General features: G+C 41.2%; 1 protein-coding gene across 3 annotated transcripts in view; it reads left to right on the top strand.

Annotated features, from left to right (window-relative positions):
• Positions 1 to 23,653, top strand: part of ccdc186 (coiled-coil domain-containing protein 186) — a 130,478-nt gene extending 106,825 nt beyond the window's left edge. For 2 of the 3 annotated variants that reach the window (XM_068052950.1, XM_068052949.1), the window contains exons 15-16: positions 1,095 to 1,314; positions 22,245 to 23,653. In XM_068052950.1, the coding sequence (XP_067909051.1) occupies positions 1,095 to 1,314; positions 22,245 to 22,325 (301 nt within the window). In that variant the 3' untranslated portion in view covers positions 22,326 to 23,653. The remainder of the gene's footprint in view (positions 1 to 1,094; positions 1,315 to 22,244) is intronic. The other variant, XM_068052951.1, reaches the window with a different exon arrangement.
• The last annotated feature ends 2,466 nt before the right edge of the window (positions 23,654 to 26,119 follow it).

Below are 26,119 nucleotides of genomic sequence, written 5' to 3'. Positions count from 1 at the left end.
GCCTATCCCACCCCCGGGAAGATTGCTGAGTGACGGAGAGGCAATGGGTCCTCTGCCCTGCCTCGGGGGGTGGGGTGGTGACCTGTAAGATCCCGGCCATTGTTTTGGAAGACTGAGAACGACCTAAGCAACAGGAAACAGAGATAGTGTTAAATGGAAAGTGTTCAGCCTGGGGAAACAGTCGCCAGTAGTCAACTGTAGGCATCTGTTTTTGGAAATCATTGCTATTTACAGTATTGGTGAATTATATAGAACAATATGTTTGTGGTTGTAAATAAAATTTGCTGATGGCGCAAAGCTCTATAGGTAAGTGGCAAATAGAAAGGAGATCTGTCAATTTTTAGAGAAACTTGGGCTGAGATGAATTTTAATGTGCATAAACGTAAGTAATGCTTTTTGGAAGAAATAAGACTAATATACATGAATAACGTGAAAAAGGTGGTGTTGCTAAATTTTGAGGGAGAGGGTGAAACACCTAAACTAGCTTTAAAGGAAATAAAAAAGAAAGGTCTTATTTTTGTAATAGGCTGACAAGGTTGAGTGTTCGACCAAACTTAATTTTACTGGAGTAAAGCCTGAAGGGAGACAGATCTTCAAAATAATCAAAGATAAATAAGCTATTTAGTGTAAGACTCAAGATTGTAAGTACAAAACTTGCATGCCTTGAGCAAATTTAGAGAGATATGAGAAATTCCACCTCCATGACATAGTGGATATGTGGTACAGACTTCGAGAGAAAATAATTTATTTGCAGTCATTTTAGGGGCTTTTCAAAAGCATTTGGATTAATAACTGTTAAAGTGGATTTATAGAGTTACTTGAGTTCATATCTTTGCGAGAGTTTGCTTTTTCTGTGGAGTTGGGAAAGGGAATTCGTGTTCCCTAAAGTAGGGAATCAACAGGTGGTGTGGGAGGGAAGTGCTTGATGGTAGAATAATCATTTCTTTACTTTGGAGTCAGCTTTATGGGCTGAAAGGCCTTTTCCTGTGGATGTTCTTGTATGGTTCTGTAAACCAGATTTTATATTATCAATGCCAAACAATACATTTGTTAATATTTCTGCAACTATTACAGAAATATTTTCTCTGATGCAGAATCATTCAGACTTATGTTCTGAGGGAAGAATCTGGTGCCCTGTCCTCAGAAGCATCTGATTTCAGTAAGGCCCAGTTGAGCAGACGTGGAGGAATCATGGCATCACTTTACACGTCACATCCAGCAGACAGTGGCTTAACAATGGAGCTCTCATTGGAAATAAACAGGAAGTTGCAAGCTGTGCTAGAAGACACATTGTTAAAGAATATAACACTTAAGGTAGGTCATAGGTTTTGCAATGAATGTAGAGCTCTCTTCCTGTGTCAAAATATTACTTCTATTCATCTAGGATACAAACTGCAGGAACAGGATTGGGCTTGACTGCAGTACACCCGATGGTTGGCTGGCCTATGACCGTCTGAATTTACACGTGAAGAATGGTCACTGCACAGTACTGGGGTGGCCATCACCTGTGAATAGTTGAGAAGGGAGAGAAATCTAGGTGGAAGAAAGTTAGAAAAAAAACTTGATAGTTGAATCAAAAATGTTCAGGGTTAGAAGAAATTGGGAGAGGAGACATGATGGCATTGTTTATAAGTGTGGGCCTGATTGGCACAAAGGGAAAGATACTAGTAACTGGAAATAGAGAATAACATATATTTATATAGCATCCTTAGTGCAATGAATGCTTCAGATAACTTCAGAGGTGTAAACTGACAGAAGAAGAATTGGAGGAGGGAACCAAAGGTTTAGTCAAAAAGATGTTTTCAGGAAGATAGAGAGTGAGGTAGCAAGGCAGATGGGTTTAGTCAGAGAATTTCAGTGTAGGGCCCAAATAACTGAAGGCTTTGACATTGGAGGGGATGAAGAAAAAAGAAACCATTGTTAGAAGAATGCAACAAGGTTTTATTTTAAAGGACAAAGAACTGGAATTTTGTTTTTAATGCTTTGGGTTAATGGGGGAGTCAACTGGAGGTTGGTGAGGACAAGGGTAATGGTGATGGAGTGGGATTTACTGCAAAATAGGCTACAAATGACCGTTTTAGACAAGTTGGAATTTGTGGAAAGCTGGTGAAGAGAGCATTCCAGAGTCAGCGTGGAGGTGATAAAGATATTGATGAGAGTTTTAGCGGTGGCCAGAATGAGCTAAAGAGCAGAAGAAGCATTGCTACAGAGGTGGGTATTGGTAACTGACTGGATATGGGGTTGGACTTTCAGTTTGGGGTTCAAACAGTACACAAGTTGTACATCGGCTGATTCAGCCTCGAGATAGCTGGTTGGATCTGAGAGCTAGGACTTTTTTTTTTACAGAAGCTAAACAGCATGGTTTTGGTCATGCTGATATAAGCTTGGAGCACATTCTGGTTTATTTACAATTAACAGTCAGACAGCACAGTGGCTGTACAATTAAGGATAGTGGTAGAGAGCATGAGCTGGATGTTGTCAGCTGACCTGATGTCTACAGAAAGAAACATAGAAAATAGGAGCAGGAGTGCCTACTCCTTTGGCCCTTCGAGCCTGCTCCGCCATTCATTATGATTATGGCTGATCATCCAACTCTGTAGCCTGTTCCGGCTTTCGCCCCATACCCTTTGATCCCTTTAGACCCAAGAGCTATATCTAACTCCTTTTTGAAAACATACAACGTTTTGGCCTCAACTGCTTTCTGTGGTAGCAAATTCCACAGGCTTACTACTCTCTGGGTGAAGAAATTTCTCCTCATCTCAGTCCTGAAAGGTTTACCCTGTATCCTTGGACTATGCCCCCTGGTTCTGGACTCCCCCACCATCGGGAACATCCTTCCTGCATCTACCCTGTCAAGTCCTATTAGAATTTTATAGGTTTCTATGAGATCCCCCCCTCACTCTTCTGAACTCCAGCTAATATAATCCTAACCGACTCAATCTCTCCTCATACGTCAGTCCCGCCATCCCAGGAATCAGTCTGCTGAACCTTCGCTGCACTCCCTCTATAGCAAGAACATCCTTCCTCCGATAAGGAGACCAAAACCTCACACAATGTTCCAGGTGTAGCCTCACCAAGGCCCTGTATAATTGCAGCAAGACATCCCTGCTTCTGTACTCGAATCCTCTCGCTATGAAGGCCAACGTACCATTTGCCTTTTTTACCACCTGTTGCACCTGCATGCTTACCTTCAGCGACTGGTGTACGAGAACACCCAAGTCTCGCTGCATATTCCCCTCTCTCAGTTTATAGCTGTTCAGATAATCTGCCTTCCTGTTTTTGCTACCAAAGTGGATAACTTCACATTTATCCACATTATACTGCATCTGCCATGCATTTGCACACTCTCAACTTGCCCAAATCACCCTGAAGCCTTTCTGCATCCTCCTAACAACTTACCCTCCCACCCAGTTTTGTGTCATCTGCAAATTTGGAGATATTACATTTAGTTCCCTCATCTAAATCATTAATATATATTGTGAATAGCTGGGGTCCTAGCACTGATCCCTGCGGTACCCCACTAGTTACTGCCTGCCATTCAGAAAAAGACCCATTTATCCCTACTCTTTGTTTCCTGTCCGCCAACCAATTTTCTATCCATCACAATACACTACCCCCAATCCCATGCGCTTTAATTTGACATGCTAATCTCTTATGTGGGACTTTGTTGAAAGCCTTCTGAAAGTCCAAATAAACCACATCCATTGGCTCCCCTTCATCAACTCTACTAGTTACATCCTCGAAGAATTCTAGTATATTTGCCAAACATGATTTCCCTTTTGTAAATCCATGCTGACTCTGCCCGATTCTATCACTGTTCTCTAAGTGCTCTGCTATAAAATCTTTGATAATGGGCTCTAGAATTTTCCCCACTACTGACGTCAGGCTGACTGGTCTATAATTCCCTGCTTTCTCTACCTCCCTTTTTTAATAGTGGGGTTACATTAGCTACCCTCCAATCTGTAGGAACTGTTCCAGAGTCTACAGAATCTTGGAAGCTGATCACCAATGCATCCACTGTTTCTGGGGCCACTTCCTTAAGTACTCTGGGATGCATACCATCAGGCTCTGGGGATTTATCAGCCTTCAATCCCATTAATTGCCCCAACACCATTTCTCTACTAATACTGACTTCCTTTAGTTCCTCTCTCTCACTAAGCCCTGTTTTCCCCAACATTTCTGGTATGATATTTGTGTCCTCCTTTGTGAAGACAGACCAAAGTATGCATTTAATTGGTCAGCCATTTCTTTATTCCCCATAATAAATTCCCCTGTTTCTGACTGTAAGGGACTTACATTTGTCTTCACCAATCTTTTTCTCTTCACATACCTATAGAAACTTTTACAGTCAGTTTTTATGTTCCCCGCAAGCTTGCTCTCGTACTCTATTTTCCCCTTCTTAATCAACCCCTTGCTCCTCCTTTGCTGAATTCTAAACTGCTCCCAATCCTCAGGTCTGTTGTTTTTTCTGGCAAATTTATATGCCGCTTCCTTGAATCTAATGCTATCTCTAGTTTCCCTTGTAAGCCATGGTTTGGCTACCTTTCCTGTTTTACTTTTGCGCCAGACAGGGATAAACAATTGTTGCAGTTCATCCATGCGCTCTTAAATGTTTGCCATTGCCTATCCACTGTCATCCCTTTAAGTAACGTTTCCCAATCCGTCATGGCCAACTCGCGCCTCATATCTTCGTAGTTTCCTTTACTAAGATTCAGGACACTTGTCTCGGAATCAACTACGTCACTGTCCATCTTGATGACTAATTCTATCATATTATGGTCGCTCGTCCCCAAGGGGTCTTGCGCCACTAGATTGTCAATTATTCCACTCTCATTACACAATAAGCAGTCTAGGATGGCCTGTTCTCTAGTTGGTTACTCAACGTTTTGGTCCAGAAAGCCATCCCGTATGCACTCCAAGAATTTCTCCTGTGCGGTATTGTGACTAATTTGATTTGCCCAATCTATATGCAGATTAAAGCCACCCATAATTACAGATGTTCCTTTATCGCATGCTTCTCTAATTTCCTGTTTAATGCCTTTCCCAACATCGCCACTACAGTTTGGGGGTCTGTATACAACCCCCACTAAAGTATTTTGCCCTTTAGTGTTTCTCAGCTCTACCCATACAGATTCCACCTCCTCAGAACTAATATCTTTTCTCACTATTGTGTTAATTTCCTCTTTAACTTGCAATGCAACTCCACCACCTTTTGCTTTTTGTCTGTCCTTCCTAAATTCTGAATATCCCTGGATGTTCATTTCCCATCCCTGGTCACCTTGCAGCCATGTCTCCGTAATCCCGACTATATCATACCCGTTTACATCTATTTGTGTGATTAATTCATCCATTTTATTGCAAATGCTCTGTGCGTTAAGGCACAAAGCCTTAAGGCTTGTCTTTTTAACATTACTTGTCCTCTTCCCACTATTTACCACTGTGGCCCTGTTTGATTCTGGCCGTTGATTTCTCTGCCTATCACTTTTCTTATTCCCCTTACTGTCTTTTGTTCTTGTCTTTGATCCCCCCTCCTCTGACTCCTTGCAAAGGTTCCCATCCCCTTGCCATTTTAGTTTAAACCCTACCCAACCACTCTAGCAAATAATCCCCCTAGGACATCAGCCCCAGTCCTGCCCAGGTGTAACCTGTCCAGTTTGTATTGGTTCCACCTTCCCCAGAACTGGTCCCAATGCCCCCTCACACCATCTCTTCAGCCACGTATTCATCCGATATATCCTGCTATTTCTACTCTGACTAGCATGTGGCACTGGTACTAATCCTGAGATCACTACCTTTGAGGTCCTACTTTTCAACTTACTTCCTAGCTTCCTATATTCTGCTTTTAGGACCTCATCCTTTTTTTTTTTAACCTCTGTTGTTTATACCAATGGGTACCACAACCACTGGCTGTTTACCTCCCCCTCAAGGTCATCATAAAATAACAAATAATAGGAAAATGCCCAGGATGGAGCCTTGGAATACTCTTGAGGTGACATTGTGTTGATGAGGGAATAAACCATTACATGAGATGTGGCAGGGTTGGGAGTGAAACCAAGTGAGGAAGGTATCATGTTGGTGTTCTGGTGGAAAAGTAATAGTTTACTATATGGAATGATTTGGGAAGTAGAGGAGAACAAGATTGCATACCTTGTTTTAAGTAACAAAGGATGTTGTTGGCTAGGGAGATTAGAGATAAAGTAGCAGTGCAGAGAAAATTTAATAGCCATACCAGGGAAGGATTGGTAACCAGAGGACACCGATTTAAGGTAACTGGCAAATGAGTCAAAGGCGAGATGAGAATTTTTAATACAGTGAGTTATGACCTGGAATGTAATGCTTGGATGGGTGACAGAAGCAGATTTGATAGTAACTTTCAAAAGGGAATTGGATGTCTACTTGAAAAATAAAACTGGGAGGGCTATGGGGAAAGACTAGCGAAGTGTGATTAATTAGATAGCTGTATCTAAGGGTCAACACAGGGATTATGGACTAAATTGTCTCCTTCTGTCTTTCCCTCGAGGGAAAGTTTCTGCTTTTTTGAAGCTAGCATCATCTTTATGATGCATATTTGAAGGTTCTGGTGTCAAAGCAAGGAAACAGTAGTTTGGAGCCTGTTTTGCTGTGTTGCGGATGTTTTGGGGTGAGTTCCACAGCTGTTAACTTAGAGTAGGTGCTCGAGACAATTCCGTTCATTTGTTGTACATTAAAGCTCCAAATTATTTCCATGTTTCAATCTGAAGTCCCAGCTCCACTTCTAGTTTTCCAGTGATACAGTCTTAGGTGAAAAATGTGAGATTACTGACCAGTGATATGATTTAGCTCATCCTTTGGACTAAAACTTCCAGATGTAAAAATTCCATCTCCCTTACCCTTTGACTCTGTTGACACACTGGTGTTGAATCTATTTGGATTTAAATGTGTTTTATTGCCCACATTGTGCTAAACAGACTATGCTAAAGAACATACATGACAATGGAGAGAGATGTTGACTGTGGGATTAGTTTTGCATTCTTCTAGCAAACAACCAGCACAGATACAAGGGGCTGAATATTAGTTGTGCGCTCCAAATCACGGCGGCGCGCTATGAAGTCAGCAACCTGCCCACGTGGAGTGGCCACCACATAGCTCCCACAATATTTCGGGCGGGAGCTCATTTAAATAAAGGGGGCAGAACGGCCACCCCCAATGACATGGAGGGTGCGGCCGCTTTATCCCAGGCAATGGCGTCCAGCGCCACCGCACAGGCACTGGCGCCATTTTTAAAGGGCTTCCAGACCTTAGAAGAATTTTGAATTTTTTGAGGGAAAGAATGTGTAATATTAAAGTAGCACATGAAATAACATCTTCACTCCCCTTACCCGCAAGGAATAATCGATTCATTGATGGCCCAAAAATATTTATTCAGATCTACACCTTTTCCCCCCCGGGTCTTTAATAACTTTAACCCTCAACCCCTTCTCACTATCCCCCCCACCAATCCAAAGAGTTTTCCCCATTCTCCCCCACCACCCCCAACCCACAGCCCCCCCACCCCCGACCTGGAAATTTCACTCCTCCCCCCACCAGCGTCATGCCTCGGATCTCCTGAACGAGTTCTCGCCAAGGCCTTGCTGCCACCGGTAAAATGCGGCGAGGCCTTCCCGTCGTCAATGGTCGTGGTGGGCCCTCTCCTGGAAGAATTTTCTGGGGTCCCCTGCCACCACCCCCCATGTCAGAGGGCTAGTAAAATTCAGTCCAGTAGGTCAATTGCCCTCCTTCTGTGCTATGAAATTCTTTGGTTCTTATGGTCAAGAATCTGGCTAAATGAACAATCCTTGGCATGACTATCGCTCCATGACAAACATGCAATCCCATTTGATCTTGCAGAAGTGCGCCATGACCAATTTCGACAAAAGTTTCAATTTGGTACTTGTGCATTTAGCAAGTTTTGTTGATAAGTTAAAATATTCTGAAAACTTGGTAAAATTAGAAGACAAACTCGCCTCATTGCCTAACTCACGAACAAAAAGCTTTATCTCAATGAAATACATACATTTGCTGAACAGAAATCAATCTGACGAAGATGACTAAAAATTAAGAAAGCTTGGTGGAAGCAGATTCAGTAGTAACCTTTAAAAGGGAATTGGATATCTGCTCACAGTATGGTCTATCTGCATTGAGGAGACTGTTCTGCAAACCCCGCCATCTGTTTGCATTTGACCACAAACTCCTTGCCCTATTTCCACCCGCAGTTTTTGGATAATTTATTCAGTTCTTCGGCTGTATTTTTTTTTTTAACCTTTTCAGTGGCAGTAAAGTTTCTAATAGTTAAACCGTGGCTTTGCCATTTCTTCAACAGACTAAACGTAAACTACTTAGATTCCTTATGAAAGAATTGCTCATCTAACCAGAAGCGGGTATAGCTGAAGTACATTAAAACATAGTGGTCTGGATTTTGTGGTAGAACTACCAGTGTGCCTTTTATCAGGCAGTGACTTCCAGTAACCACACATGTACATGTAAACCTGGAAATCGGGAAATTGGTGTCTGAGTTGCCCTGCTGCTCCAGAAACTGCACTACACCAGTATCTCACCGGGGCTCAGCATTGAAATATATGGAATGGTGTGATAGATAGTAAACTTGGAAGAAAAAGTTAGGGCTTGAACATTTCAGTGTAAGTGCATTTTTAATGACATGGTAAGTCTTAGTAACTGCCCAACAATCTCTTCGGCACAGAAAATTAACTTTTACAAATGTGGCGTCTCATTCCTTCAGATTTCAATTATTGTTAGATTTTCTGTCCCTCTATTTCACTTAATCTCATCTTTCCCTCTATTTAAGAAGATGTGCAGTTGCTTGCCCTGTTCGCGCAGGTCCAAGATCCACTGTAAAGCATGCTGCACCAAAATGACTCTTTGATCACAGCAAAACTCCATAGAAAGTTTGTGGGCAAGTGTAAGTGTAGTGAATGGCTGGTGCCATTTGTCCGCCACTGGCTGCAAAATCTGGAACAGGAGTAAACCATTCAGCACCTCTAGCATGTTCTGCCATTCTATAAGGTCACGGCTAATCTGTATCCTAACTCCACCTACTCGGTTTAGTTCCATATCCCTTAATACCCTTGACGAGCAAAAATCTGTTGATCTCTGATTTAAAGTTATTGATTGAGCTTATGTCTACTATTTGTGGGAGAGCATTCCTTACTTCTACCACCCTTTGAATGAAGAAGACTTTCCTAACTTCCTTCCTGAATGGCCTGGCTCTGATTTTATGTTCCCTTATCCTAGAGATCCTCACCAGCAGAATAATAATCTCTTATCTATCTTGTATATTCCTTTCAAAATCCTAAAAATCTCAATTAAATCACCCCTTACTCGATAACATTGTCATCTCTCCTAATCTAACCCTTGGAGCTGGGTTACATGTTGGTGAATCTGTGCTGCACTCCTCACAAGGCTGCTATGTCCTTCCTAAGGTGTAATATTTTGCACTTGAAATCCAGTGAGAGAATTAACACACTCCAGAATGTGGTACGATGCTATTCTGTTGCAAGTTAGGACAGTCCTTAGTTTTCCAACTCAAACTGAAGCACCAGAAGTTTATCTCTATATTACAGAACTTAATTCCCCACAATGCAGGTTGGAGAAATGGTGTAGGAGGGAGGCTTGAGATTCCTGATCATTGTGACCAGACCTGTTCAAGATGGGCTGGCTACATCTCAGTAGAGCTGGGGCTAATTTCCTCACAGGGAGGTTATCTAGTTTTATGGGGAAGGATTTCAAAACAGCAATTGAACAATGATTGGCCTTCAAAGAGGCGATGGCTCAGATACAGAGCTGACACATTTCCATGAGGGGGGAAAGGAAAGATATTCAAAACTAGAGCTGCCTGGATGACTTAAGATATAGAGATTAGAATGAAAGAGAAAAAAGAGGCTTATGACAAATATTCAAAGAGAAATTAGATGAATGCAAAGTATAGAGGAGGTCTAAAATGAATGAGAGGCAAAGAGAATATGATAAATTATTAGCTAACAAAAGGGAGCCCAAAAGTCTTTTATAAATATATAAATAGTAAAAGGTAGTCAAAGGAAGGGTGGGGCCAGTTAGGGACCAAAACGGAGATCATCTTGTGGAGGCAGAGGGGACAGCTGATGTATGAAATGAGTACTTCATATGTTCACTGGAGAAGAGAATACTGCCAATTTAGCTGCAGAAGGAAGACTTGTATTGAAAAAGCACCTTTCTTGATCACAGGATTTCCCCAAGCGCTTTACAGTGAATGAAATACTTTTTGAAGTGTCGTTAATGTTGTTTGAGGAAATGCAACTGCCAATTTGTGCGCAAGAAGCTCCCACAAACAGCAGTTTTGCTGAACCTTTGTAAAATACCGGTTAGACCTCAGCTGGAGTATTGTGTTCAATTCTGGACACCACACTTTTGGAAGTATGGAGAGAGTGTAGAAGAATGGTATTGGTGATGAGAGACTGGAAAAGCTGTGGTTGCTGTCCTTAGTGCAGAGAAGGTTAAGAGGAGATTTGGTCGAGGTTCAAAATTCTGAGGAGTTTTGATACCATAAGGAGAAACTGTTTCCAGCGGCAGAAGGGTTGGTAACTGGAGGACGCAGACTTATGGTGATTTAAGAGGCAGCAATGAGGAAAATAATGTACACAGCATGTTGTTATCTGGAATGCAATGTCCGAAAGGATAGGGTAAGCAGGTTCAGTAGTAACCTTTAAAAGGGAATTGGATAAATACTTGAAGGGATGAAAAGATTACAGGACTCTGCGGAAAGATTAGGGGAATAGGACTAATTGGATAGCTTTCAAAGAGCTGTCATAGACACAATGGGTCCAGTGGCAGCCTCCTGTGCTGTATCATTGTGATTCTATGATTTTAATATAGAATTTCTAGGTTAGTGCTAACTGCTACCAAATTTGAGCTAATTATATGTCTGACTTGTTTTCCACTAGATTTTGATTGTCAGACTAATTTTACCTAACTAGAACAAGTTGCCTTTTATCAATCTTCTTTTGGGATTTAAGTCTCAATCTGAGGTAATGTTTAAAACAGTACAATGTACTGTATTTTCATACAACTTACGGTGCTATGAACAGTATATATATGATGTGTTGAAATCCCATATGATGGATTGGATCTTTTGAATTTTGCAAATTACAAAGGATTATGATGTGTTCACACCTCCAGCTGTTGATCACAGTACTGTAACATGACATGTCATCCCTCTGAGCTGCAACTGTATCAAAGATGTTTGCATATAATAGAAATACTAAGTAACTAGGAATGAGGTGAAGTGATTGTGCCCCCATGTTCATATGTCTAACAGCAAATTAGCTTTGTTCTCTTGAGACGCATCTGCACCATTAACATTGCATGTTGCAATGGTCCTATCCTTCTATAACTGTCTGACTTACCGTGTATAGAGATTCATTGGTGTAAATGTAATTCTGCATTGGATATGAGGGACAGATTAGTTTCATGGTAAAATCAGTGATCCTCTTTTAATTCCTTCATATTAATTTTATGATCTAGTGGATATTTTGGGCAGGTTTTCTTATCTAGGTGCTGTTGGGTTACTAATGCTGTGGATAAAATAACTCTTCCAGTGACTCTCCTAGTGTTTATATGCAGAAAAATTAGATTAGAAGTTGGTGCAACTGTGTTGATAGTTCTGGAGCTTGACATTCAATAATTATAAAGTTGTTCTGATAGCTCTTTTTAATGTGGATCCCACCTTTGAAATGGATGGTGGACTGCAGGAAGCTTGAAGAAAAGTCAATAAAATTGTTTTTTAAGATTTAAAATATTGAAATGTTGGAATATAGCATATTGGGAATACAGTTAGAACAGAAAAAATAGAGAAAGGAGATTAAGACAAAAAATATGAAGATGGGGCAACTAAATGGTGCTTCAATTTTTAAAATGTTTTCAAATTAGTTATATTGGATGAATATTACGGTAATCTTCCCTTGACATTTTATTACTTTATTTCAGCATCAGTATGCTTTTTCAGTGGCTGCCCCAGGGAGTCTGAAATTCCTTGGAGCAACCAGCAGTTTGCACATATTGTCGCCTATCAAATCGATGTTTGAATCTCACCAATCACCGCCCTACTCAAAGTCACAAATTGCATTCTCTGTGACTGTGACCATCATGCACATTCTCTGCTGCCATTGACATGATTGGCCACACAATTGTCCTCCAACAGCTCCATCATCAAGCTCACTGAGACTGCGCTCACTTGGTTCCATTCTTGCCTGTCTAGAGCATTTCCTGGAATGGCTTCTCTTTCTGCTCCTGCATTGTTGCCTCTAGAGAGAGACAAAGATCTATTTTTGACTTATTCCACTTCCTCATCTACATGTTGCCTTTTTCCGATGTCTTCCACGGTCTACCTCTCCATCACTTCTGTTGACCTTTCCACTGCTTTTCTGTTGTCCAACTGCTTCTCCAGCATCTGGTCTTGGATGAGGTGCAAGGTCTTGCAACTAAACCTTGGGAAGACGGAAGCCATTGCCTTTGTTTACCCTCATAGACTCCAAAACCTTGCAACTGATGCCGTCCCCTCCCTGGCCACTGTAGATGAACCAGACTGTTCAAAACCTCAGCGAATAATCAACCCAGAGCTGAGCTTTTTCCTCTTCATCACATAAACCACCTACTTTCACCTCCATAACATTGACTGCTGTGCCCCTCCCTCAACCCATCTGCTGCTGTTGGAAAAGTGCTGTATGCTTTTGTCAGTTCCAGATTCAAATATTCCAATGCTGTCCTGGCCAGCCTCCCATTCTCCTTTCTCCGTAAACTTAAACTCTTAGAACTGGAGCAACAGCATGTACTTGTATAGCACCTTTACGAAATTAAAAGTCCCAAGGTGTTTCACAGAGGCATCATAAAACAAAAGATGGCACCAAGCCACATAAAGACTTGCATTTATATAGGGCCTTTCACGACCACCAGACATCTCAAAGTACTTTACAGCCAATGAAACTCTCTTGAAGTGTAGGCCATGATTTTATGGGCCGCCCTGAGGTGGGGAAGGAGGCAGGGGGGCACCGGGTGTGGTGGCAGGGTGGAGGGTCCGTCGCCAAGCGATTTTCCCAGGGGTGGGATATGCCGATGACTGTCTTCCTGCCCAGAGGCCAATTAAGGCCCTTTAGTGGCCTATTAAAGGCCTGGTCCCACCACCACTGGGATCTTACCGGCGGCGAGGGGGCCTCCGCTATGCGAGCTGGATGCCTTGCAACACGAGACTCCCTCCCTCTGGGCTTGGGGTGGAGGGGAGGGGGGGTTCAATTTGTGGTCCACAAAGGACCCCCACCAGGAACAACTTTACACCCCCTGGGGTCCCCCTCGCAGGGGCCTTCCGGACTGGCCCTGCCTCACCTACCCCTGGTCCAGGGTTCCAGTGCTGGGCCTGGGTCCAATTTCTCTGCAGTACCAGCAGTGGCCACCATTCCAAGTGGCACTGCTGAGCTGCCAGCAGCTCATGGAGGCGGGAGCCACGTCTTTAAAGGGGTGGGGATCCCGCGCAGGAACCTTTAATTGAAAAATACGGAAGGATCGCTCTGGTAGTGTGCGAAAATGCAGAGGCGGGGTTCCCCCCCCAACTTTTCAGCCTAGCGCCAGGGGCCCCGTCTCCTACACAAAATCCAGCCCATAATCACTGTTGTAATATAGGAACTGCAACAGCCAATTTGTGCACAGCAAACTCTTACAAGTAGCAATGTGATGACTAGATTATCAGTTTTTAAAATATAATATAAAATAAAAAGATGCTGGAAATACTCAGCAAGTCTGGCAGCATCTGTGGAGAGAGAGAAGCAGAGTTAACGTTTCAGGAGAGTGACCTTTCATCAGAACTCAGTCACACCAAATCGGCCAAATTCTGAAATAGAATCATGACCTTGCGATCACTTCATTTCCCTTATTGTATTGCTCGTTATTTTATATCGCTCTATATTAAAGTTTGTGATGTCTTTTTTTAATGGGGGTGGAAGAGGGGGATGAATAGGAGATGAGGAAGGAGATCTTCGTACAGATGACCGAAAGCTTAGTCAAAGAGGTAGGTTTTAAGGATGTCTTAAAGAAGCAAAACAGAGAGGTTTAGGGAGGAAATTCTAGAGATTAGGGCCTAGACAGCTGGAGGCACAGCCACCAATGGCGGAGCGATTAAAATCAGGGATGCTCAAGAGGCTGGAATTAGAGTGTAGCTATCTGAGGGTTGTAGAACTGAGGGAGATTATAGAGATAGGGAAGGACCAGGCCATGGAGGGATGTGAAAATAAGCATGAGAATTTTAAAATAGAGGCATTGTTTAACTGCGAGCCAATGTATGTTGGTGCGCACAGGTGTGATGGGCGAACAGCATTTGGTGTGAGTTAGGACACGGGCAGCTGGGTTTTGGGTGACCTCAAGTTTACTTAGGGTCGAATGTGGGAAGATGGGCAGGAGTGCCTTCGAATATTCAAGACTGGAGGTAACAAAGGCGCGATGAGGGTTCCAGCTACGCAAGAGCTAAGACGAGGTGGAGACAAATGATGTTATGGAGGTGGAAATAGGCAGACTTAGTTCCGTCATGGATATGTGGTTGATTGCTCATCTTGGGGTCAGATATGACACAGAAGTTGCAAACTGTCTGGTTCAGCCTCAAACAGTTGCCAGGGAGAGAGATGGAATCTGTGGCGAAGGAGCAAAGTTTGTGGCAGGGATTTAAGACAATGGCATCAGTCTTAGCAATGTTTAATTGGAAGAAATTTCTGCTCATCCAGTACTGGATGTCAGATAAGCAGCCTGACGATTGAGAGAGAGTGGAGGGGTCGTGAGAGGTGGTGTCGAGGTAGAGCTGGGTGTCGTCTGTGTACAGGTGGAAACTGGTGCTGAGTTTATTTATTTATTAATTTAGAGATACAGCACTGAAACAGGCCCTTCGGCCCACCGAGTCTGTGCCGACCATCAACCACCCATTTATACTAATCCTACACTAACCCCAGATTCCTACCACATCCCCACCTGTCCCTCTATTCCCCTACCACCTACCTATACTAGGAGCAATTTATAATGGCCAGTTTACCTATCAACCTGCAAGTCTTTTGGTGGTGGGAGGAAACCGGAGTACCCGGCGAAAACCTACGCAGACACAGGGAGAACTTGCAAACTCCACACAGGCAGTACCCAGAATTGAACCCGGGTCGCTGGAGCTGTGAGGCTGCGGTGCTAACCACTGCGCTACTGTGCCGCCCGTAATTGGATTAATTATTGGATGAATCGCCGAGGAGCAGCATTAGATGAGAAATAGTAGGGGTCCAAGGATGATCTTTGAGGGTCACCAGAGGTAACTGTGTATGAATGGGAAGAGAAGCCTTTGTTGGTGATTCCTGGCTACAATTAGATAGATAAAAATGGAACCAGGCGATTGCAGTCCCAGCCAGCCTGATGACAGTGGAGAGGTGTTGGAGGAGGGTAGTGTGGTCAACTGCATCAAGGGCCACAGAGAGGTCGAGAAGGATGAAGAGGGATAGTTTTCCTTTGTCACAGTCACATAGGATTGATTTGTGACTTTAATAAGTGCCATTTCAGTACTGTGACAGGGGCCGAAACCTGATTGGATGAATTCAAACATGGAGTTCTGAGAAAGATGGGTACAAATTTTGCAAGTGACAACATGTTCAAGGACTTTGGAGAGGAAAGGGATGTTGGAGATGGGGCATTAGTTTACAAGGATGGAGGGGGTCAAAGATTGTTTTTTTTTTTGAGGAAAGGGGTGATGAAGGCAGATTTGAAGGAGAGAACACTGTTAACAATGTCAGCTAAAATTGGAGCCAGGATGGGAAGTTGGATGGTCAGTAGTTTGTTGGGAATGGGTTTGAGAGAGCAATAGATGCGTCTCATGGACATGATGAGCTTGGCGAGGTCATGACGGAAGAGAAACTAGGGAAGCAAACAAGTTCAAGGCGAGGGAAGGGGAGGGAGTTTTAGAGCAAGTTTGGCCCAGTGGGCAATGGAAAGGGAGGGAAGTGACAGAAGCAGCTGATCGAATGGTCTCAATCTTGGTGACAAAGCAATCCATGAGCTCCTCACACTTTGTCATTGGAAGTGAGGGTAAAGTAGACAAGGGAGAGTGGGTTAAGAAGACCGTTTGAAGTAGAGAAAAGAGTACCTTAGTATTCAAGGATGATCCTGGAATAGTGAGTAGTTTTTGCAAATGAGAGCAGGACCCGATAGTGTCCAGCCAGATCTGATGGTGAATGGCTAATCCAGTTGTCTGCCATATCCATTCAAGTCTGCTTCCCTCGGACTTGAGGGGCAGAGATGTGGGCCAGACCGGAGCAACGCCCAGGGTGAGTGTGTAATGGTTTTATTGGATACTAGGACATTGAAGGTGGTGAGGGTGTGGTTGAGCAGATTGGTAGCTGAAGTGATGTTGTGCTGAATGGAGAGCCAAAGGTGAGAACAGTTGGGAATTTGAGAGTGCAGTTTAAGTGAATTGGGGGAAGATTTTCTTCTGCAGGGAGGGATACAGAAGGAAATAGCATTTGGAGGGAGAAGTAGGATATGGACGGAGAGCAATGCAAGGAAGTGATTCTTATCTGTGATTAATACTATGCAAAACTCTGCTGCCCATATTCTATCCCACATTAAGCCATACTCACCAATCACCACTGCCTTTTCATGACCATATTGGCTCCAGGTCCTTCAACGTGTCCTCAAACGCCTTCAGTTTTTTAAATTTTCATGTCTAAATCTCTTCCTCATCCCTCCCTATTTCTGTAACCTTCACCAGCAGTATAAACCCCACCCCACCCCCAAACTTTTCATTCCTCTGACTCTGGCCTCTTGTGTATCCCCCATTCCTGTTGCACAATTGGCCCCATACTCTGAAATTCCCTCTTTTAACAGCTCCACTTCTCTCTCCTCCCTTAGAACCTGCCTTAAAACGCACCTGTTTGAGAGAGCTTTTGGTGACCTTTCCTAATGTCTCATTTGCTACTGTTCATTTTTTCGTTTCACTTCTGTGAAACTCTTTTTTTTTTAAATTTTTTTCTCCCTGCCACCAATATCCATTACCTTTCATTAATCCTTATTAAGCAGGATATGTCAAATGCTATCTTAAGTCCTCAATTAAATTCAAGAATCTGTTGTTCATTTTTGCCATTCTACTCTCCTCTTATCCTCACTGCAAGGAATGGTATTTGAGTATTGTAGCTATGCTCAGCTTCTGTTAAGCTCTAAATCTGTACCAATTGGATCTAAGTAAAATAAACGTAGACGTTATTTGTTCATAAATTCACATTTGTATTAACTTTTTTCAACCTACTAGGTAAAGAAACTTTGACTTGCTGTACTTCCTTTTCAGTTTTTTGCCATTGGTGTATTTTTGGAACAGGAACAAAGAAATTAGACCTTTACCTTCATTGTACAAGATTCTTTTGGGGAGCATATAAAACTGTACCACAATCAAAGGGTTAACCTGGTAACTTTCATTACGAAACATTTTTTTAAAAAAAGAGCCATTAGCAAAAGCATGGCCTTTATTCTGCTACTTACTGATAACGGTGAAATGCAGCTATCTTACTTTAAAATGTGGTTCTGCCTTGAGTGATATGCAAGTTTCTTCAAATTTTCTTACTCTTGTACATTTTAAAATATGAATCTTAGAAATCGTGCCATTTTCCAAGTAGCTTGCTCCCCTCCCATTTTGTTCATTGTTTTAGTTCAACTTTTTATTCATCTCCAAAGTGAAAATGAGGGAAAGGATTAGCATTTTTGCTACAGGCTACACATGTACTACTAGAAAATTACTCCTGTTACTTTTAGGAATCATTAATATGTAAGAAAAATGCAGATTCATTATCATAACTTTGATATATTAACTCTAGTTCTGAGATCATGTTTACTGAGGAATTGGTATTAATTTCTGGTATTCTGCTTTATGTACATTATATTCTTCAGAATATCCTTTGAAGGGAATAATAAGTCAAATAACTTTGATAAGCAAAAAAAGTTGTTTAAATTACTATAATGTCCCAAGGTGCTTCACTGGAGCATTATAAAACAAAATATGACGTATAAAATAGTACTTTAAGATTGGACGACTACTGGAATTATCTCAAAAATGCAATGATGCACCACAAATTGATCAAAAGTAAATGACATATATTCAACCCTTTCTCTACATTAAAATGTGAATGACTAAAATAAATTGCCAGATAAAGTTTCTAAGTCTTTCCTTTTAAACTTCTCTATAATGTAAGAAAATATGTATGGTAAAGAATTTAAATAAATTACAAATATCTGAGACCTGATGCTGGAAAAAAAAAAGTAATTCAAGGTAAAAAAAAAAGTCTTGTGTAATTGCATTACCAAGTTCTGCTTCTAAAATGTTGTATTCTGAAAGTAAAAAAATTGGCCTGAACTATGTTGTTGCTTGGTGGCATTTGCTAAAGTTTATGATAAAGCGTAAATACATAATTTGTAATTGTGATCCTCATATATGTCTTAATTACCGTCAGACTCTACTATTCAAAGCAGGCTGTCCCGTACTAAATTCTGCTTATGTTCAGTCTGCCCTTGCTGACCTACATTGGTTTCCTGTTCCCCAGTGCATTACATTTAAAATCCTCATCCTCACCTTTAAATTCCTCTTTGGGCTTCCTATCTCTGCAATTTCCTTCAGCGCTATTATTTTTCTCCCTCCTCTCTCCTGATCACATCGTTCTTCTGACTCTGGACCTCTGTGCACCCCACCACCTCCCTTCCTTGTCCACTACTGGCAACAGAGCCTTCAGCTGCTTGAGTCTTACACTTTGGGATTTTCTACCTAAATTGCTCTACCACCCTTTTTCCCCTTTTATAATCTTTCTCAGAACAAATTTCTTTGACCAAGCCTTTGGACACCCTTTCCTAATCTTCACCTTTCTAGCTTGCTGAAGATTTTCCTTGGACCTATCTGTGAAGTGCCTTCTGACATTTCTGACATTCAAGTGCTTATATAAATTCATGTCACTGCTGGCAGCACAGCAGCAGCACAAGACCTTTTATTTTGAGCACTATCACAGGGGCAGCAGTTTGCATGAAGCATTTAAAGTGAAGCTTGACTACGTATGGAGTAACATGCCCTGGGTATTCAGAAAAAAATAATAATGCAGTTCTGAATTTAGGATACTATATACATTAAATTCAGGATCCTTTGTGCATGCAAAATGAGGCATTTTTTGTCTTCCACGCAACCAGCAATGATTTCAAAAGCAATCTCTCCAGCAGTGAGGATGGATTTTTAAAGGACGGTGAATGAATGCAGTGGATGCTATTCGCTGCACAGTTACTTGTACAACAGTTGGGTTTTGTAGTTGATGTATAGTTAAGTTGCTAGTCATTAATTCCATGAAGTACTTTTTTTTTTTTGCTGCCCTTAATGTTGAGTTCAAGAAGCTATTCTTGTAACACTTGAAATGTGTTTTATAAGTTTGTGGGATTTGGCAAACCATTTTGCTTTGATTACTCAGTAGAAAGCAAAGATTGGTAACATGTCAGTTGGGTTGTTTCCAGTTATGGGAGTGAATTTTAATGGATTTAATTGGTGTTTTTAGTTGTGTTCTAATACATTATGGCTGTGCTTATCAATTGTGTTAAATTTGCCAAAAGTAGAGTTAAAGACAAAACAATTCCACTGTAATTGGCGATATGGCATTAACATCATCCGTACTTTCTGCTGTACCTTGTATTTTACTTTTTTTTCCAACCATTAGCCCTTTACATTTTTCTCAAAAAAAAAATTAAATGGTGAATGGATTGTTCTACTCTGCATGTTGTTACGACCAGCTGAAAAAGGTGTCTAGGGGTCCTTTACTGTCTTCACCTGGTCTTATTGTAACAGGGTTTAATTTTTAAACACACTGCATTTTGAGCTCCCTCTTGTTCGCCACTTTCCAATTATAATGCAAAGAAATGAGCACACCAGGTTTTCTTAGGTCTAAATAAGAAAAGTGAAATTTATTAAACTTTAATTTGGTTAACGCCTAAGGATATGCAATGCACCCATGCTAGCATGCACCCGTGATACACACATGCAAATAGGGACCGAAAAGAGCAGAAGAAAAATAGAGGGGTTTGAGGCAGTCTGTGAAGGGAGTTTCTTGTTACTGTTTCTGTTTCCAGCTTGCCATAGAGTCTTTGATTGTAGACAGATTTTACTTTTAAATATTATTCTTAAACCTTGTTCCTGTAGGAGACTTTTCTTTCTTTGAGATCACGTGTCTTCAATGGGTCTTCAGTTCCGTGAGAAAGAGATGAGAGCAGACAGGAGAGAGGTGTTCTCAATCCAGGAGCAAACCACTTTCTGAGTTTCTTTCTTTCAGCAAGTTCAAATTCAAACAGCCAATTAGTCATGTGACTCAACTGGCCTGACCCGGTCTACACTGTGTTGGAGAAGCAGGGACTGGGTCCTTTGTTTCAACGCTGTGTCTGCTAGCATGCAAATGTCTATCCAGTCAGGGGCTTGGCAATTCCTTGTGATAGGCCTTCTTTTCTTCCCAGCCACAATTTTAATTTTTAATGTTCATGTGGCAAAGTAATGTGCCCCTCAGTCTTGGCAGGTGGGGGCCTGCATGACAATATACTGAGTACTTTTGGAAATTTGTAACGGTATTACCTCTGCTCTTTGTGATTTTTGTAAATGACTTGGATGAGGAAGTGGAAGGCTGGGTTAGCAAGTTTGCCAATGACACGAAGGTTGCTGGAGTTGTGGATAGTGTGGAGGGCTGTTGTAGGTTGCAACGGGACATTGACAGGATGCCGAGCTGGGCTGAGAAGTGGCAGATGGAGTTCAACCTGGAAAAGTGTGAAGTGATTCATTTTGGAAGGTTGAATTTGAATGCAGAATACAGGCTTAAAGACAGGATTCTTGGTAGTGTGGAGGAACAGAGGGATCTTGGGGTCCATGTCCATAGATCGCTCAAAGTTGCCACCCAAGTTGATAGGGTTGTTAAGAAGGCGTATGGTGTGTTGGCTTTCATTAACAGGGGGATTGAGTTTAAGAGCTGCGAGGTTATGCTGCAGCTCTATAAGGCCCTGGTTCAACCTCACTTGGAATATTGTGTTCAGTTCTGGTCGCCTTATTATAGGAAGGATGTGGAAGCTTTAGAGAGGGTGCAGAGGAGATTTACCAGGATGCTGCCTGGACTGGAGGGCATGTCCTACGAAGAAAGATTGAGGGAGCTAGGGCTTTTCTCATTGGAGCGAAGAAGGATGAGAGGTGACTTGATAGAGGGGTACAAGATGATGAGAGGCATAGATAGAGTGGATAGCCAGAGACTTTTTCCCAGGGTGGAAAGGGCTATCACCAGGGGGCATAATTTTAAGGTGATTGGAGGAAGGTTTCGGGGAGATGTCAGAGGTAGGTTCTTTACACAGAGAGTGGTGGGTGCGTGGAATGCGCTGCCAGCGGTGGTAGTAGAAGCAGTTACATTAGGGGCATTTAAGCGACTCTTGGATAGGTACATGGATGATAGTAGAATGAAGGGTAGGTAGTTAGTTTGATCTTAGAGTAGGTTAAAGGTTCGGCACAACATCGTGGGCCGAAGGGCCTGTACTGTACTGTGCTGTACTGTTCTATGTTCTATTTCTGGTTAATGAGTGAAATAAGCTATGACAGTTTCAGTCGAGTTGCACTCTTCCATTAGACCTTTCTAACTTGACAGTTTCAACTTTGAGAAGAGGTAAAAATAGAACCTGTACAGTTGCAGACTGAGTGGAAAAAAACTTCACAAAATGACTGAAACTAAATGCCATGAAGTATATTTTTTTTATTCTGTGTAGCTTCCTCTATGTTACCCACATGACAAATCTGATTTTTCTTTTCCTACAATGATTTTGGACAGATTTGTACTCCATCGGAGGTCATTTAGGAAGAGGAGTCAGGGAAGGATTAATTTGCAGCTAAACTGGCTTTAGAAACAATATCTGCTAGAGTGATTTAGCCATTGTAGGAGATTTCACACGTTTAGCACAAGATGGTGCTGCAGCATTGTAGTATATAGTTGACTGTATCTGCTAAAATGGGACTACAATTGCTCTAATGGCACAGTGATTAGTCAGGGCAGCATTTTGATTTGCCTGTCAAATACCTGGGTTGCAAATGTGTACTTTTCAATAGTTCCTGCCAGTAATGCACCAACCAAAAGTCATGTGTGAAGGATGAAACAAAATGCATGCGACAAACTTCACATTGTGATTTTTAATTACAGGAAAACTTGCAGACGCTGGGTACAGAAATAGAACGTCTGATCAAGTGCCAACGTGAATTAGAGCAGCAACTAAAGCATTGAATTGGCACTGTTCTCTGTTTTAAGCAACTCCATTGGGAATTCAAGGGAACAGGTGCTGAACAGGCAGAGATCGCACATCACTCGTGACTTGGACAAGTATATCTTATCTGCACTCCGCAAGAAGATAATGTTGCTGCCACCGACACGCAGGTTTGGGATATTCAGTATGCTGCAATGAACTAACTTTTGTGGAACCTTACTTTCTGAACCAAGTTTTATGACAACACTTCCAAGTTACCATACATACCACTGTAATCTGCTGCAGAAATAATCAAAGACTGCCACAATCCGCACAGAATAGCGATTAGTGGATCTCAACAATTCTTCTGTGCTCTCTGCTCTTAACAAAGCAAAGAATATTGTGTATCCTTACATGAGGATGGTTTATCCTGAAGTTTTGGGGACTATTGTGCAATTATACAATGCAATTCCTGGTCATTTTTAGCTGACAACCTAAGCAATTTTTAATTTTAGAGTCCATTTGATTTATTGGTAAGCTAAATTCATACAGTGCTGAGACAAATAAAGTGCATATCCATCCTACTGTCTGCCAAATTTTGCTTCCTTGCTTTGACACTAAAAGTACTTTAATGATGCAGCGTTTCTGGAAGTGAAATATTTCATTTGCATAAGTTTTACATTGTAGTATAAATGCATTGTCTGGTAGACCAAAATATTGATGTGCTCAATGGAGTTAACCAACCCACAAATCAAATCTAGTAAACCGGTTCGGCTGTTGATTAATCATATGCCTACATGAAGAATTTTCCAATACTATAATAGAATGTTATCAATGCTGATATTGAAAAATAGTTTTATTAATAAGGTTTTGAAAGAAAGGTGATTACATTTTGTTAGAAAGGAACTCTGGATTATGTGATTATTAACTAGTTGCCCAGCTTGCTTACAAATAGTGTACATTGACCAATGCATCAACTTCAAATTCCTCAATAGGTGAATCAATACTACTGTTTAATCAGGAATCTGATATTATGAGAGTTGACTATTTTATAAGAAACCAAATTATTCCCTGCAAAATGTAATGGAAATGCACTTTAATCTCAAATTATTACCTTCAAAATTGCACAGTACATATCTATTATTGTCCTAGTGCAGACTCCTTTTTATTTTTTCTATTTTTTCAGGGGTTTTTTTGCAGTCCATTCACTATATGTTGTAAAAGTGACGTAGTTTATTTTGCAAATTAATTTGTAAAATTAAGTTGTAGATATGTTTCTGTATAAAGAGAACAGTTTTTAAAGATTTAATCTATATTATGTATATATGGCATATTGGATTAATAAATTACACTGTGTCTTATTTTGTTATGTTAGCTTATCGGAAGAATAACCTCATTCATAATTTATTTCAAGTCTCTATCATTATTTGTAAAGAGAAGTGAATTCCATTAAATTCACTTGACTCAATATTAGAACATGGGTATTCATCCAGTATCTTGGAAGCTGCATGTGGCTGTTCCATGGCTGAAGTATAATTCCTTAACTTTTTGTTAACTTAAGTCATAGGGTAGATTGTTATTCTGTATCTCTTGTATAATTACTAAGAATGCAATTAGCCACATGCCTTCCATTTTGAATTAACTAATTAATTTTATCTAGCAGATGGCTGCACTGCAAGAAAGAAAAAAGAACTTGCATTTCTATAGCTCCTTTTCCAACTTCAAGACGTCCCAAAGTGTTTTATAGCCAATGAAGTATTTTTGAAGTGTAGCTGCTGTTGTAATGTAGGAAACACGGTAGCCAATTTACGCACAGCAAACTCTCACAAAAAGCAGTGTGATAATGACCAGATCATCTATTTTAGTGATGTAGTTTGAGAGATAAATATAAGCCAAGACACTGCAAAGACCTCCCCTGCTTTTTTTTTTTTGAAATGGTGTCATGGAATCTTTTAATTCCACCTCAAGGAACAGACTTAGCTTAACGTCTCATCCGAAATGCCAATTTGTTTAATGAGGAAGTAACAGCACTGCTACTGCCTCGAGCACAAACCTTTCGTGCTACTGGCATCGATGGCAGAAAATAAATCTGGTGTTATCTTGAGTGGAAGTGTTGGCTTGGTTTGAAACATCAAACCACTGCTGTAACTGAGTAAGAGAGAGAATGGTATGGATGAGATGAGTATTGGGGAAGGTGAGAGAATAAATGGGGCATGAGGAGATTCACTGGGGAGGCATTTGGAAAGAGCAAGGCGAGTATATCTAAGCTGGAGGTTATTTTTTAAACCCCTATTTAGAAAGATGCATACTCGGCTGTAATTAAGTTTCCCACTTGGGGAAGTTTCAATAGCAATTGAATATCTCCAAAGCCTGCAGTAATTTGAGAATTACCATATATTATGTTACTGTCTTGTAAATAGTCGTTTGTGTTTTTTCCATCTCAAAGCATTTTAATTTACTTGTTAGAGAATGCAAGAGGCAGACTGACTGATAGCCCAACATTAATACATAACCATTGAAAATACTACAATAGCTCCTTTTAAGCTTCAAGTGAGACACAGCTCGTATTAATTTTCAGGCTTTAAAGCGAAAAATGGCATCCTGTAACTCTGCAGCATGTTACTAAGGGAAAGGTGATTTTAAAATAATAGTCCCCATCAGACTGGATTGTTAAAGCTACAGATTTCCTCTCCACAGGTAATAGAATGCTTTCACTACCATTCACCAGTATGGAGCTTCTCTAACTATTAGGAAAGATAGTAAGGAAAGGGGGAAATGATTTTAAATGGTTTTTAGAACAGTTGTGCCTTGCTTATTTAAGAAAGGCTTTGAGTCAGTGCACTCTACATTTCTATTACTTGCTCTTCATCTGTAATGCTTAACTTAAATTTGGACATGATGGGTGAATGGATGCTGTGGTGCTGCATTCTGCATCATGATCTTTATATAATCTGACGTGAATGGATATTTTGATACCTAATAAGGGCATTTAAGTGGTCATTGGATAGACATATGGTTGAAAATGGAATAGTGTAGGTCAGATGGTTTCACAGGTCGGCGCAACATCGAGGGCCGAAGGGCCTGTACTGCGCTGTAATGTTCTAAAATGCTTCGGGATGGAAGAGAACAACCTCTTTCATCCTCTGAATCTGTAAAGAAATGGAGAACAATTTGTTTTTGCTCATCCAGCAGAAAGTAAATTTCCTTTAATAAATGTAGTGTGTTGCCTCAAATCTGTTTGCTTGTCATGTTAATTCCTTCCAAAACTTTCACTGTTGGGTGACTAGGATATGCTGCATCCAATTCCTAAATCTCCTCTGCATGGCCATTCAGAATAACTTGTATTGAATTTCTGTACATTTCATCTATGTTATATCTTTCAATGAAGATCAGATCCATTCAAAACAGCCTGAAAATTTAAATGTGGGGAGAGCAAAGATGTGGCAAAGCACCCTAAAATGACAAATCCATATCCATGAGGTCAGGTTCATCCACCATAGTGCTGTGGCCAGAGAAGCAGAGAAGAATATAATCAGACTGCTCATGTAACAGTTACTGTTCGTGCCCTTCAAGTGGGCGTGTAGTCTGTCACAGCACTACGAACAGATGATCTGGTCATTCATTTGCTGTTTGTGATGCATTGCTGTATGCAAATTGGCTATCGTGTTTGCCACGTAACAATAGTGACTCCACTTCAAACATAATCTTTTAGCTGTAAAGCATTTCGAGATACTGTAAGGATGTGATATAGCATACATGCATATGTCTTTGTTTTCTTGCTTTGCCTGCAGACAGTGTTTGGATGAAACTGACCTAAAGCGATTCCATGGCTCCA

Source organism: Heterodontus francisci, chromosome 20 (assembly GCF_036365525.1).
Source record: "Heterodontus francisci isolate sHetFra1 chromosome 20, sHetFra1.hap1, whole genome shotgun sequence".
NCBI lineage: Eukaryota > Metazoa > Chordata > Chondrichthyes > Heterodontiformes > Heterodontidae > Heterodontus > Heterodontus francisci.
The sequence above is the reverse complement of the archived record's forward strand: the minus strand, read 5'-3'. Positions and strand labels throughout refer to the sequence as shown.